Source organism: Chaetodon trifascialis, chromosome 11 (assembly GCF_039877785.1).
Source record: "Chaetodon trifascialis isolate fChaTrf1 chromosome 11, fChaTrf1.hap1, whole genome shotgun sequence".
Taxonomy (NCBI): Eukaryota; Metazoa; Chordata; class Actinopteri; order Chaetodontiformes; family Chaetodontidae; genus Chaetodon; species Chaetodon trifascialis.
In genome coordinates this window covers 3,495,597-3,511,178 of record NC_092066.1, presented here as the reverse complement: position 1 = coordinate 3,511,178, position 15,582 = coordinate 3,495,597, and the positions used below count along the sequence as shown (strand labels likewise).

Here is a 15,582-nt window from a genome sequence, read left to right as displayed (position 1 = left end):
GAGCTTAATGTGCTGAATAAAGTCTGATTAATCGTACCTGCCCTGGTGTAATTTGGACTATTTTTAGAGCGCAGTATGTTTAGCTGTCAAGCGGTCGCCTGTTTTGATCTGATACAAGGATTTCTATGAATGGCGGCATTGTTCTGCACGCGGCTCGATGCCACAGGAGGTGTTTGCTTTTGCCAGTGTTTCTCTCTGCTTTCTGTCTCGGTTTGCTTTTTCCATCTCTGTTTTCCCGAGACAACGGCTGTAAGATTAGTGGAGCTGAACGGTTGAATGGGAGGACTCAAAGGTTCAGCGTGGATGGGGTGAATGATGGAGCGCTGTGGGGCCTCCTGATGAAACGATTGTAATGAAACAAGTTGTTACAGATGGAAGAAGGAAAGACGTCGCTGTGGATCTATGAAGCATTTGTCAGCGTCTGTAAATGCTGCATTGTGGTTGATGTGATGTCTTGAATTGGGATTAGTGTTTTCTGTTGATCATTTTCTTATCTGTCTTCATTCTGACCTCATTTGCAGCACTCTGGTGCATCATCATCACTAACTGACTGGCTCTCCATGTAGTGGGGAATATATCATTTGGATGTATGAGGATATAGAGGAAAGAGAAGAAGAAGAAGAAGAATATATTGACTTCCTGAATGCAGTCTCAGACCTTTAGCAGCCTCCCCTCTCCTCCCCTCTCTGGCTGTGTTTTTGTGGCCTGTCACCCTCACTGAAACCTCTCGCCCCTCCCGTCCATCCAGGCTGAATATTTATAACCGAGGACCATGACCTTTGCCCCACACGTACACACACATCCCGGCGCAGCAGGAAGGGCCAGTTGTTAACTCTGCAGAGTAAATGGCGAGCAGCGAGTCTGGCAGCGGGCCAGACCCTCGAATCCCACTTAACACTTACATCAGGAGGAATGTTTGGCACTGAAGGTGTTACACAGTCAGCCAGAGGGATGTAAATGCAGATCAGAGCGTCACAAATGCACATTTTCTTGCTGCAAGTTTGACCCGCATGCAAGTTTCTGGCCTCGTACATCAAAGTTTTAAGGTCGTCTTTCGTGATATTCTTTAGAAGAACTGCACAAAACACTGAGATGATGCTCTTAACGAGCCATTTTTGAATGCAGCTTTTTTAATTTGCAAATTCCTGTGAAAGTGGCGACACTTGAAACCGACACAGACTTTATAATGAGGTTCTATACAGCGCGTAGACTCACACAAGTGTTGCTGTGAGCTCACAGAGTGGTTCCTCGTTCCTCGTCGCCGTGCTGCTCTGACACGTCTGACACGTCTGTGGCTTTGCACGCATCACCTCACACTTGAATGGCATTTTCCAATTTCCGCCTTTCCTCTCACTGGTGTCATTTATACTTAAATGAAAGGGTCTTTTGTTTCTTGCCACCGACCTCGCTTTGACCCTGCCGTGAAGGTCATGTGCAGCGCGTAGCCCTGCCGCGACTCTGCACGCGGCCCGACATCGGAGGTGATTGAAAGGGGATTTGTCGAGCTTGATAAGCAGAGGACAGAGATGTTTGTCTGCTCGGCTTGAAAAAACTGATCTCTCACACAGACGTTTTCTGAAAAGGTTTTCATTTGTCAGCTCTTTTTAGGGCTTGAGTAAACGAGTCCTTTATTTATTCAGGGAGGGTTCGCTTCAGAAACGACCTTTTCCAGCATTATTTTTTACAGTCACACCAGAGCTGCCCCGTTACAGCACCAGTCCTCCAGCGAGCAGCGCACAGACAGCAGTTGCATGTTCAGTTTCAGATGTCGGGACGAGATTACCTCATCAAATCTTATGCTGACATGAATGCAAAGATTGTTTCCAGAAAACAGTCATTTTGATCTGGAAGGTGCAATTGAGGAGTCTTTGCTGCAGCATGCTTAACACGAACTTACTCCAGTTCAACTTAAATACAGCTAAAGTATCAGGCCTTTAGGGATCAGCCCACCTGTCACCACATATCCAAACAGCATTACTTATTGTCTGTGTTATTCCACAGTGGATTAGACGATACAAGACGTTTGTAAGGTCGACATAAACGATAATTTTGGTTGCGTTTTTGGTGTCTTGATGGTTCATTTACAGTCTGAACACTGCGTTTATCTTTCCGTGGAATAAAGTTTAATGTTGTTTTGAGTTTCTGGTATTGATCTGTGTTATCTTGTGGGTGTTTATACCTTATAGTTGGTAATTAGAAAAGGTGGAACCACAAGCACCTGACTCGAACTCGAATCTAATGACTTTAGACTTGACAAAATAAAAAAAAATCCCATTGCTTGAGTACACTTCTGGAGATTATGGTTTATAGGCCGGAGCATCTCTGTAGCATCACAGTGCTTCATTTCTATTTTTATTCTCTCTTCTGTCATTTGGATATTGCACTTGGCGGGTTTGATTATTTTTCTTTTAATTGTTCAGATTAGGCACAGATTGTAAAAGGTTGTGCTTAAACTCGACACAGGATAAGTGTCATGTTGTCTTAATATTAGCAGCTTCCACCATCGCATTAAGTTTCAGTGACTTCTTCTCTCAGTCTCCATCTGGCTTTGGTTTAAAACCAGAACCCTCACTGCTCTAAAACCTAAATCTACAACCACTTAATTATTCTTTCTTATCTTCTGTGTTTGAGGAGGAGAGAAGTCTGCAGCAAAATGCATTTTTTAGTGACGGGTAGCCCCCCTGGAGGGTACAAAACGGTGTCGCACTAAACTTGCAAATTACAGTACACAAGAAATGCGTTTTGATCTGCTGTGAACCTCATGAACGCAGCACCGCAGGCTCGTAGTGAGCGGAGTAGATAGGCGAAGGATTCCCAGAGAGCGTTCGCTGCACTGTTTTTGAATGTGTGTCATGATAGGACAGCGTTCTGTTAAAGTTTTATATGGAGGGAGGGGGAGACGAGAGAATGAGAGCGGAGAGAAAGACTGGAAAAGACAGAGGTAACGCTGATTGAACGTGGGCGGGAATGGGTGGAGGAGGCTGCAAAGGCTGTAGATGTACGATGAAGGGCGAACTGTTGGAGACGCAGAGGTTGAAGGAGACAGCAGGGATCATTTGAAGCGATGATTGTTGCATTTTAACATCAGTGCATCGCAACCACATGAAATGCAAGAGATTCTGACAAAAATGAAACCTTTGCTAAGAGCATTGCGTGTCTGAAGGCTTCTCCACTCACTTTACCAGCAGGCTGGGTTTGACACGACACTGCTGCTCGAGAGCACAGGGGAATTTCTCTTCGTGGCACAAATCGAGAAGACGTTAGGTGCACTCAGCGCTGAAGAGATGGAAAAAAGAGTGCAGCGCTGTCTTCAGACTGAGCATTCAGGAACTGAAGTCATAAAGCTTCAGGATGAACACGACTTTATTACCCAAAGCAATGAAAGTTCAACTGGTTCTTTGACAGTTTTGCATGAACTTTCCATACAATCACTCCACCTATAAAAAGGGATGTCCCCGACGACTAATTTCCCTGATGTTTAAACACAGGGTTAAACTGGAGCTAGCTATGCTAAAGCTAACTGTTTTTCCCTGATGCTGCGTGGTGAACAGCGTAACGAGTCAGCGTTTAATGCAGCATGTTTCTGATACACCAACCAGCCTGTATTTAGTGAGAAATCTCCACTCAACGGTTCGCCTCTCATTTCCCACGGTTGTCTCAGCTAACCCATGGAGGCTGGTAGGGAGTTGTGTTGATAAAATTCAAAATGTCTGAAGCTTGTACATAAATACAGTTTATCTTTATCGATTATGATGATGCCGAATTGATGAGAAGACCGTTGACATATGAGCCCTTTTATCTTGGGTTTCTAGACTAATGTGTTTGTGTGAACATGTAAGGAATTGTTAATATATCAGATTTTTAAAGGGAGTTTGGTGTAGTGTTTCCCTGGGAGAATGCAGGGAGCCTCCGTTTAATGCAAATACTGTATATGTATTTTCTATACGTTTGTGACCACCACAGAAACATGAGGTAACTGCTGGACTGTAATTCTTGATTATATACTGTTACCTTCATAGTGCATATTTATCACACATCGCTGTAGCACCATTGGTTTTGGCCATGGTGCCCTAAATTTTTGCCACAATGCCACAATAAATTTAAATTTTTCAAAAATCAAAGTGGCCTTAATTCCAGGTCTGCAGTCAGTCTGAACACTGCATTTACTTTAATTCTGCTGTGAGGAGCTCATGACAGTTGTTGGAAAATGACTTGTTGAACAGGTGGACCCGCTCCAGGTAATTCGACTGATCATCGTTTGTGCCATCGCTCCAGGTCACTTCAGTCTTATAGCCGCTCTCAGCTGACCTGAAGTCAGAGTCTAAATCTTCCTGAAACATCTTGTTGCATTGAATTAAATTTACTTGATTTCATTGAGTAAATTTAAGTAAAGTTTTGCTGGATTCTCACATGAAACCAGTAAAATGTCCTGCGTTTTTCCAATAGTGTAACATTTAGCTGCTGTACAATTCATTATTATATAAGACACAGACCTCTTGTGGACACAGACTTCTTGTGGACACAGACCTCCTCATGGACCCTCTTGTTTTATGGCTGTTGCAGAGCAGCGAACACCTCTGACTGTCTGTAACGCGGTGCTGGGCTTTCCTCACAGCCAACCTGTTGGCCTTGGCCTGCTTCCAGGTCTGTTGGGCTGATGCGGGGCCACAGCCGGCGATGCAGCCTTTGATCTCACTCCAGATCTGTCCTTAGTTTCTATGGAATACTTAAGATAATGGCCTTCCAGATTAGCGCCATGGGATTTCCAATTAGGCCCAGAGGGAACAGCCGAGAGTCAGAGAGCGGATGAGAAGTTAAAGTTCGCATTATCTGTTTTTCAAACATCAGACCAGACACAAAAGGCAACTGAGTCAAGTGTGTGAGTCATGGAAGTTCGTTGGGATCTATTTTAGGTGGAGGTACCCATCTCAGAGGTGTGTGTGTGTGTATGTGTGTGTGTGTTTGTCTGGCATACTAAAACCTTGTTTACAATGTGACTCGGTCTCCTGTCTGTGATATTTGCTGTGAGCTATTTTTACCACATGAACTTGGCCACACACACACACACACACACACACACACACGCACACACACTATTATACCCACTCTGTGATGTGGCCTGTCGCGCCCAGTCCCAACAGATACACGCTATATGAACTTGATATACAGCACATCACCACACAGACGCATATATCAGCGCGATCGTAACCACTCCTTTAAGTCTGTACTGAGAACAGCCTTTAAAAGCCTGACGGCTGCAGTCTGGGATCCTCATGTCTTATTGTTGTGTGTGTTTATAAGGCTCCATGCAGATGTTTTAGTGCACATGTGACACATACTTCATGTGATGTGTGGTATAATCACAGAGAAGAAATTTTATTTTTATCTGCTCAGTGTTTAAGAACGTGTTACTTACAGGGAAAAAAGCAGCATGTGGTACATCTTTTGTCATTTGTAATAGAATTTGTTGTTGTTGTTTTTTTGCCGTGAATCAACTCGTTGAGGTTTTAAGGTTTTTGGGAGGCGTCTCAATTCATTCAAAACAGACATCTGAGGTGTGTTTTGGCTGAGTTTGTGGCTTCCTGTACGACATCACCTCACGGCTTTTGGACCACGACAAGAACAACATTTGGACATGCTTACCCTCCTTTTTAATGCCTAAACAAGCTCCCACACACGCACACACACGCAGTGATTAGTTTGCATTGCTTTGTTGACAGATGCATATCAGCTGAACGTTGCCTACTTCCTGCATTTCTGTGTCAGATAAGATTTTTACAGCATGGCTTTGATTTCCAGCAGCTCTGCTCTGGAGAGACCAGCTGGTTTATTTATTTAGTATTTTTTGTAGTATTTCTGTCTCTCTCTGAGCCAGGAGCCTAGTTGTTTGTGCGTATATAAAACAGGAAATCAAATGACAGCGGTGTACCTAGAAAGAAGAAGCGCGTGAATCTGCAGCGCTCTGGTCTCCTGAAAGACGGATCCTTTGCAGTGTCATCGAGGTCTGTGCGTAAATTCACATTTCCACACTGAGCTCCATCAGCTGGAATCCACAGGGTCTCCGTGTCACGCAAAGCGACACGAGCTGCCACGACCCGTGACATGTGTCACAGCAGCGTGACAGTCTTTGTGTGCAGCTGACAGCAAACGGCGGAGAAAATACTGATCTAACCTTTTCTTTGATCCGCTCCTCTTTTTGTCGCAGCCTCTCGTCTTTGTGGCTTCGCTCGGTTTGCAGTCGACGTAGATTTCTCAGTGAGGGATTCGTGCACTCGCAGATGTTGTCCTCTTTGTTGTCTAAAGGGACTCTTCGCTCTGGACTTGCTTGAGATCACCTGTCAATCGAGCGGTGTGGGCAGTAAAGGTTGTTTCACACTTTAATGAGCACAGATTCACCATTAACTCGTCACTGGCTCTTTATAAAGCCTTTATTAATGCCTTATTCTGCTGCATACCTATGCTTCAGACAAAGGGTAAAAGCTTTCATTAACAAGCATTATAATGTCAAACTTGATGTTTGATCTATTTTTTAATTCACTGTTTTCTGCTCTCCTTGGGAACACATTTTTCTGTCCTCTACTTGTCTTCCTCCACCTGTCTGTATCCTTTGATCATGTCTTCCTGCCTCCGCGTCTTTCTCCCTGGAAGGCCTTTAATCGCGTGTGATTTCGTGAGTTAAACACAGCAGAAGTGTTATTATCCCTCTGTAATGAGTCTGGTGCCCTTTGCGGTGTGTGCGTGTGTCGCAGTGGACTCAAACTGTACGAGTGTGTAATGAGGCTGTAGCCCTCAGGGCTGCTGTGTGCAGGTTGAACCCAAACAGTCACATCTTTGACTCATAACGCTGTCAAGTCACGCCCAAGCACTTACAGTACATGCGTGTTTCAGATGTGCGCTCTGCGCTGTGGTTTTTGTTTTTGCATGTCAAGACCCTGAGGTCAGTTATTCAGCAGCTATAATCCCCATTTCTGTCTGTTTACTGTAACAAAAATATGTATTATAACTGCTAAACAGCTCTCACTCTCCACCTCTTCTTTTTTATCTCCCACTTCTGCCGACCTCCCGCGACCTTTGCGTGTCGTTTTCATGTCAAAACTCTGGACAAGAAGCTGCAGTTATTCAGTCATGGCTGGGGCGTCATCACGGTTTTAAATGTCTCTTTCTTCTCCTGCTGTCTTCCAGGATGCCAGCTACTGGCTGCAGGTCCACCGGCTGGAGCACGGTGACGGCGGCATCCTCGACCTGGATGATGTACTCTGCGACGTGGCCGACGATAAAGACAGGGTGAGTGACTCGACGCCAGCAGCAGCGGTTTTTTAAGTGTTAAAGAAAATGCATCTGATGCACAGGGAGCAGTTCTCACGCTGCACGCCACGTTCACTGTGGGACTGGGTGCATATTTATTGATCAGTGTTTGTGTGTTCTGGGAAATCATTCGTCAGGTCCACGCCGTTTTGCATTCAAAGTGGGTTTCCTGTTGCCTTCCAAGGCAGAGGAGCGTACCGCCTCTTTGTTCACGTTAGTGGTAACAAAAACAGGTCTGGGTTTTTTCTAGAGATGCTGAACACTGACTTTGACTCACGAGAGGAGACATGCACTAAACATCTCACACGACTCTGTTTAATAAATCTCAGTTATTGCGTCACTGAGCGCACACGCACGAGCCGTATTTCCCTCCATCACTTGTTTGCATTGTGACACTTACGTACTCGCTCCACCGCGCTTTAGACCTGCCAGTGAAGAGGAGAGGTGTAATTTAACTGATTTACCTGTAAAGCAGCATCTCAAACATCATTGTTAAACATCAGAAAGGTGCTCTGCGTTTAAGTTACGGCGCTCACATCGAATCAGACTTTTCAAACCGCTTCACATTTCAGGATGAGAAACTGAAATTATCGCTAAAATCTAAAATTAAAAAAAAGAAAATCAATTCCTAATGAAAGTTAATGGCTTTGATTGACAAACTGCTGTGTCGATCACAATCAGTGAAATTGTGTACAATAGTAGTGAAGGACTGACAGGTGGCCTCTGAAGTGCGTTTGTTGTTGCACTGACTTCAGGCCTTGAACTTGTCGGTGTCAAACGGCTGACAGCGACACTTCCTCACCGCTGGTTCATCCGCGGCCTCAGGTACCGTCAGAGAGGGTCATCCTGACTGCCAGCCGGCCAGGAGGTCACAGGTCACATTCTCTGCTCGGGTTAAACATTTCACTGCTTTCCCTCCAGAGGCTGAAAGGTGTCAGCGAGAAGTCATCACCGCATGAGTCAGTGAACGCGAGCGAATGGAACGAAAATGAGATGATTGCCGAGAGGCCGGCGTTTCCAGCCGAAGGCGGCAGCTTGGATTTGGAGGGAAATTTGCTCCGTTGCGTTACGTCTTAAACTTTTTAAAGTTTTTGAAATATTTGGTGGCTCCATCGTCATAAATGTGAATCATTTCTGGTCTTTTTTGGGTTTCTGATATAGTTAATAAACCGTTAGCAGTTGTTAGCAGCAGTCGTGACCTTCATCGTGCTCGTTTCTTTCTGTAAATCCGAAGAGAGAACAGGTATTCTGGAAGGAGACAGATCCTGTTGGGACTGGTTCTTTGTGAAACAGTAGCACTGGCATGCCGCTCCAGCCCTCCCAATACACTTCATTTATTTACAGTAATTATACAGCACCGCTAGTATGTAGTTAATTTGACAGTGCCTGATGACAGCAGCTCTATCCAGACACTGACTCTCTGTCAGTTGGTCCACTGAAAGCAGACTTCTGCAGCTGGAACCTGTTTTCAAAGGTGAGGAATATGAAATGTGACTCTTGGCAGCACTTTCAAAGCTTCAGTGTGAAGTATAGCTCAAGCAAAACTTCGATTGACAGAAGAATTTCTGCTTCGGGAGTGTGAGAAGTGTTTCACCTCTGTCTTCTGAGCTCGAAGGACGTTTTCCGCTGCGAACGCTCGTCCGCGTCAGGTTTCGCGGCCTCCAGGTGCGAGCGTGCGTCCGCGTGCGTGTAAACGAGCGTCTGTATGGACCCTCTTGACGAGCTGTCGTCATGCTATCTGTTCACATCCCTCTCTCCTCTGTACCCCTCACTCCTGCGTGCCTCCAGGCCTTTTCCACAGCAGAGAATAACTACATGTCAAACATGACAACCCTTCAGCCTCACAAATCTCACCCTCTCCCACGACTTTGACTCCAAACAGATCAGGTTTATTTGGTTCTCAGCGCAGTTTGAACGTCTGTATTTAAAAAAGAAAACACTGTTTTAAGTGACTTAAGACATAAAAATACTCTTTGAGTAATAATTTCTGATGAGGTTTTGATGACCTCGCTAAAAACAACCTTAAAACGACGTCTCCTTCTTCCACGTGTCTCACAGATCCTGTTCAGATGTCTTCGTGTTCGTTCAGATGAATGTGCAAACAGCCTTCTTGTGCCTCGCTCTGCAGATTCGTCGTTCTGCACAGCGAAGCTCAAACATCAAATCAGAGCACCACCGAAATTTGGCCACTTTGAAATACAAATAGACAAGTTTTTAGATCAGAAAAGCAGCCTGTGTTCAGAGAAAGTGCCTGAAGGTGAGGAGATGTGCAGGAGGTCGTCACTTTTGTTCAAGCTGAGCTTCCCCCGATGCACCCGTCACACGTTCAGGTGTGCAGAGGCGCTCCTTCAGTGTTCGACTGGGTTCGCCTGCTGCAGCCACACAGGTTGGAGGCAGCGTGACGCCTCATTTCAATCTGTCTTGCTTTGCTTCTCGTTCGGCGATTAAAATCTCAACCTCATCTGATTATCTCGCCGCATTGTCAAGTCGTTGTGGAGCTGAAATGCACTCTGAGGCAGAATCTGAGGCGGTGAGCTGATTTGGAGTTGTGTTATCTGCCCTGTGACCAGCTACGCCGGTGATGTACAGCCTGCTGGCGCTCTGCCAAGCACAGCTGGAGAGGAATGCAACACCGGGCTGGCGTGTGTCTGTCAGTGGAGGGTAAAGTGTAGTGGATTTCCCTGTGCTTTAGTTATTTTTCATAAAAATAAAATTATTAGAGGCTGAATCTCAGAGTCTTGCCCAGACACATCAAACTCAGACTTATTATTCGTTTTGCCGCCTCACTGTCATCGTCTTCTCAAACAAAGCAGTAACAGTCGCTCAGTGTGAAGCTCTGTTTTGTGGAGCCAGCTTTTCCTCAGCTGCCTCACTGTTGATTCAAAGCGCTCAATCGACTGAAGGATCACTCATGTGGTCCAACGAAAGCCAACAGTGCTTGACGCTCTGCGAAACTGACTGCAGAGGTCTCAATCTGTCACTGACTGAAGCCCGGAGAGACGTTTCGTACCAAAAGGAGGTCTTTGGTGCAGCCTCGGTGGGCTGCGATGAGGAGACCGTGGCAGCGAGGCTGACTGACGGCCAGCAGAGCGACTCCTCTTTAAATCCCACTGTGGAGCTCAGCACGGAGTGTTTGCAGTCCGCTCGAGCCAGAAGAGCACGCAGTGGAAAGTGGGGCTCTGAGCCACAGTTCATGGCCTCTGCTGGCCCACATCCCCGCTCAGTGTGTGCGTGTGCACGTCAGTGTGTGTTTAAGAGTGTGTGAGAGAATCCCAGCGTGAGTTCACTGTTTGATTCTGCTGGGAAGCACAGCTGTGTGTGTGTGTGTGTGTGTGTGTGTGTGTGTGTGTGTGTGTGTGTGTGTGTGTGTGTGTGTGTGTGTGTGTGTGTGTGTGTGTGTGTGTGTGTGTGTGTGTGTGTGTGTGTGTGTGTGTGTGTGTGTGTGTGTGTGGGCGTGTGCACGCCCACGCACGTGGACAGGCTGGGAGCAGCTGTGAAAATGAACCCAGCGTGTGTGTGTGTGTGTGTGTGTGGACAAATGCCTGTCCAGAAGTGCGTTTGCCTCCTGACCTCTGACCTCAGGGAGATGTCGGCGTTGTTAAGCACAGCTGCTGTGTTGGGACAAATTTAATTAAGCCAGGCTTTTCTGTTATTGTGTCCAAAATCAAATGATTGAATGTGATTGGGTCAAAGCACCTTTGGTTCCTGTGTGTGTGTGTGTGTGTGTGTGCGCGCGTTGGGAAGCATAAAGAAGAAAGGGGGGGGGGACACAGCAACACAGCTGCTGTGTTAGTACCTTTCGTTGTGTTGTCTTGTTTGTGTGTGTTTTGTGTTTCCCAAATGTGTTGTTCCAGTGACACACACTCACTCTCCAGCTCTTATTTATGAAAATTAAAGTAAATCCAATCACAGTTGATGCGACGTGTACAGTGTCATCACACAACCACTGAAAAGTGGCACTCTGAGGTTAATTATTTGTCCTTAAATATCGTCTGAAAACTCCTGCAAACCAGTAATTATGACCCCATTCCCAAAAGTGAGGCTAAGAAGCCGAACCAGAGGTGTGCCCGAGCGTGTGTGTGAAGTTTGATCACTTCACATCAACCGTTCATTGATGGTAAAAGAGATCGTTTGTTTACGTGTCTGTGATGCAGAGGCGGGTCTAAAACGGATGTTTTCTCACACTGATTGGCCTGAAGGACGAGGGACAGATGAAGCTCGTATGAGAGTGTCGGTGACTCCGTGTGTCTCGCTCGACATGGCTGGTGGTCTCCTGGCAGCTGTGACTCATCTCTGCCATTCCACAGGAGCTTTTTAAAGAGTGTAAGGAATGGCCGGCCCGTCACACACAGACACTTTTATTAGCCTACGCTGGAGTGAGACGCTCGGCCTGCGTGTAGCGCTCGTCCCGGGACTTCAGTCCGTTTTCAACGCTTTCGCTCGGTGTGTGTGTTTTGCTGCCTGTGCATCTGTTAAAGTGGAGCAGAGTGTGTGTTTTTGCGCAGATACTCCACGTGTCATCTCATGCCAGGAAACGTGGCGGCCTGCCTCCGAGTGTTTTTCCAGATGCCATCTTTCCATCCGTTCGTCGTCCTTCCTTCCCCCTTTTTTCCCGCCTCTCACGCTCGGTGAGCAGGCTGCCTTTCGTACACAAACGCACCCTTAACCCTCATCGACCTCGACAGCCCGCTCTCTGGCAGGTGGATCTGTATCAGTGTAGTCGATGGTCATCGTGCTGAGGCCATGGAGGAGGCCTGTCTCTGATTGGCTGACAGGTGCATGTTAAAATCACATTAATTGATTATGTACATTACGCTCTTAATATTTCCACACTTTTACAGAAGTGTAAGCCAATGAGAAATTAGTAATGAGGCTTAAGGTGGATGATCTGATTGGATGAGCAGAAAAGTCAGATTGAAGAATTTGTGACAACTTTATTGAGTCTTGAATTACAGACAGTAACGCAGCCTGAGGTCACCGAGAGGACTCACTGATGCACGTTTCTGAAACAGATTTAATGCGTGAACTCGTGTTTTTATGTTGGTTTAAGTAGTGTGTGTGTGTGTGTGTGTGTGTGTGTGTGTGTGTGTGTGTGTGTGTGTGTGTGTGTGTGTGTGTGTGTGTGTGTGTGTGTGTGTGTGTGTTTGCTCTTTCAAGATGTGTTTAGTGTCCCGACCTTCATTCTGTGTTGTCTTAAGTCCAAGGGTAGTGGGACGAAGGTTAGTGCCAGCTACTCTCTTACAAATATGAACACACACACACACACACACACACACACACACACACACACACACACACACACACATTTACACACTTACTCGCTGCATTTGCCAGAGCATGTGCAAAGATACTTGTCAGAGTTTACACATTCATGCACACAATGGTGCACACATTTTTGTCATCATCTGTCACACACTCCGTTCACACTGAGACACACACACATGCACACACACACACAGATGTACCCTGACATACCCCAGGTGTCCGGTGACAGACTCGTCCCTACACACACTCCTGCAGCGATGTCACGGCCCTGAATGATGGCACCTGGGCTGTGCCATCGCCACATTCCTCTGTGTTTGTGTGCGTGTGTGTGCGTGTGCGTGTGTGTTGTCAGGGAGTGCCGCACAGCTGCACCCGCCGCTACTCCATCACTGACAAGTCTGGCACTGGTCAGCTGGTGCTGGAGTGTGTGACAGACATACTGAATTTTTAGCTTGTGTGTGTGTGTGTGTGTGTGTGTGTGTGTGTGTGTGTGTGTGTGTGTGTGTGTGTGTGTGTGTGTGTGTGTGTGTGTGTGTGTGTGATCATATCTATTAAGTTTCACATCTCGTTCTCATGTCACCATCTCTTCCCCGTCTGCTTGTGTGCGCCTGTGTACTTGATGGGCAGAGACGACTTATTTTTATTCTGAACCGTACGTTTCTCATATTGCGTTTTCTTGTTTGCGTGTGTGTTTGCTCTTGATCCAGACGATATCCCGGCCCGAGCTGAATATAGACACGTCTCGCAGCGCAGGAGACGGACGGACGAACGGACAGACAGGAGGGGCCACGAGGTTAAATAAACCCAGAGGCATTTCTTAAAACGACTCCTTCCGTCTTCTGTCTGTCCTGTCGCAGACGGACAGGCTGCCAGTCACATACCCGCGTGTGTGTGTTCTCGAATCTTAAATGTCTAAACATAAACAACCATACAAGACATTTCCCTTAAAACACAGCCTGTCTAAAGTTGTTCACGATGATTTAATCCAAAGCTGTCCGATCAAACAGCCAGTTAGCTCTGCAGAGTTCACACGTGTCGATCTCATGTCTCTGCGTTTGTTGTGTCTGTTGTTGGGATTGATTTTCTGAGTGCACATGTAGACACACCGCGGTGCTGTGAGTCCCGCTGAGATCTGTACTGGAGACGCTGAATATGGAGATTTTCCTCCGATTTTCAGCTATTGCTTTCGGGAAGAAGGAGTGTTTTTGTATTTGATGCGTTAGTTCCTTGTGTTTTGGGGTTGTCATTTCCCGCTTGGTCTTGATTACAAGCCACGCCGTGTTTGTCAGAGTGGTGTTTTCAAGCATCCTGGTATCTAAATTTGATGCCACCTGAGCCTGAATGTCACAATTTCATCTGGTGAAACAAAGCGAGCTATAGAAGGAAGCACAGCCGTGGGCTCTTTTTAAAGCCACCCGGAGAGATAGATACCATAGATAGTGCTGTTGTGAGAAGGATATTGGCCTGGATCGGTGCCTGCGTGGAACTCCTCCAACAGCAACATGGTTGGGATGGATGAGAGGTCAGCCAAGACGCGTCGGTTAAAACAGAAGTCCTATCAGCCAGCAGCCAGCTCGATTCTCCGCTGAACACAAAACGCATCACTTCCTGTGCAGGAAAGACGTTCCACAGAGCTGCAACGTGAAAGCTGCAGAATACGTCTCGTCCATAAACGGAGTAATTTCCCTTCTTGTCTTTCACTGCGACACACATGGAGGGTTGTCTTTCTTTCACTAACCCCCCCACTGCAACGATCTTCCTGAGTGTTTGTGATGACCTCATTTATTCCAGGCTAGCCCTCCTCATCCTCCTCCTCCTCCTCCCCCCGTTTCTTCCTCCCCCTCTCCAGCCTCCTAATGAGAACAAGATGACAACTTTATACCAGACTCAGCCGGGGTGACACAGAAACTTCCATGTGAGGCAGGCAGAGAACGGACACACACTGCTGGTGTGTGTGTGTGTGTGTGTGTGTGTACATGCATGCGTGTATGCACAGTAACCGTGGCTGCAGCTACTGATCATTTTCAGTCCGAAAAACATCCACAACAACTTCCCAGAGAGCGAGGCGACGTCTCCAAAGGGCTGCGTGGCTGCAGGCTTTCACTCGAGCCGAGCGGGCGACTCATCTGACGGCCTTCAAACAGTTAATGAGTGGAATCAGGTGAGCTCGTGATTGGTTGGACTGAAAATCTGCAGACGCAGGAGACTGGAAAAGTCTGGACTTGCCAGGTCGAAGACACGAACGACATCGAATCCACAATCGCGCTGGTGTTTTTTCACCATTTGATTGATGTGAACACTCTGACGGGAGCTTGATTGTTTTAGCTCTCGTCTTAACAGGACACACACGGAGTGTATTTACGGGTGTGTTCAGGGGGAAGTCGAGGAGACTATGAGAAGACAGATAAACAATCTGCACACAGACGCAGTGAAGCAGGATTTATGTTCCCTGTGAAGGCGGCGATAAAGTGTGATTTATTGTACTTTCATATTTGTACTTATTACCCCGAAGCACTGCACACAACAATGGAATCTAAGATCTATCGACGAGCCTCGCGCCCTTTTCTGGAGGAACCAAGGCTGTTTTTATCGCCAAGCATCACAAAATCAGCAACATGAAACAATGTACGAAGCTTCTTTCATCAGATTAATTACATCTAATTGCCACGATGTGTGAGATTAATAACATTTAATTGCCTCGCCATCACTTCTGAAGTGTTTTTGTCCAGACAAGCTTTTCTTTTCTTTCTTCTCTCCTTCTTTTTGAATCATTTAAGCTCGTTTTTAAAACAGCTGCATGTGTTTAAACACGTGAAGAAACGTCGCAGAAAGTGTTGAAAAGCTGCTGGAGTGTGTTTCTGCAACCAGCAGCACGCTGCAAGGCCTTATGGGAGCGTCCCGCGGGGCTCTCGGTGGCTCATGGGTAAAAAGCATGTGTGACAGCGTCCCTTGTTGGTGAAAGTACACGCACACACACCGCACACACATTTTATGGACGTCTGTTTTCAGGCA

At 46.5% G+C, this 15,582-nt stretch overlaps 1 protein-coding gene across 7 annotated transcripts in view; it reads left to right on the top strand.

Annotated features, from left to right (window-relative positions):
• LOC139338423 (partitioning defective 3 homolog) overlaps nucleotides 1–15,582 on the top strand; it is a 203,022-nt gene that overhangs the window by 24,527 nt on the left and 162,913 nt on the right. For all 7 annotated transcript variants that reach the window (XM_070973405.1, XM_070973404.1, XM_070973401.1 and 4 more), the window contains exon 2: nucleotides 7,183–7,284. In XM_070973405.1, the coding sequence (XP_070829506.1) occupies nucleotides 7,183–7,284 (102 nt within the window). The remainder of the gene's footprint in view (nucleotides 1–7,182; nucleotides 7,285–15,582) is intronic.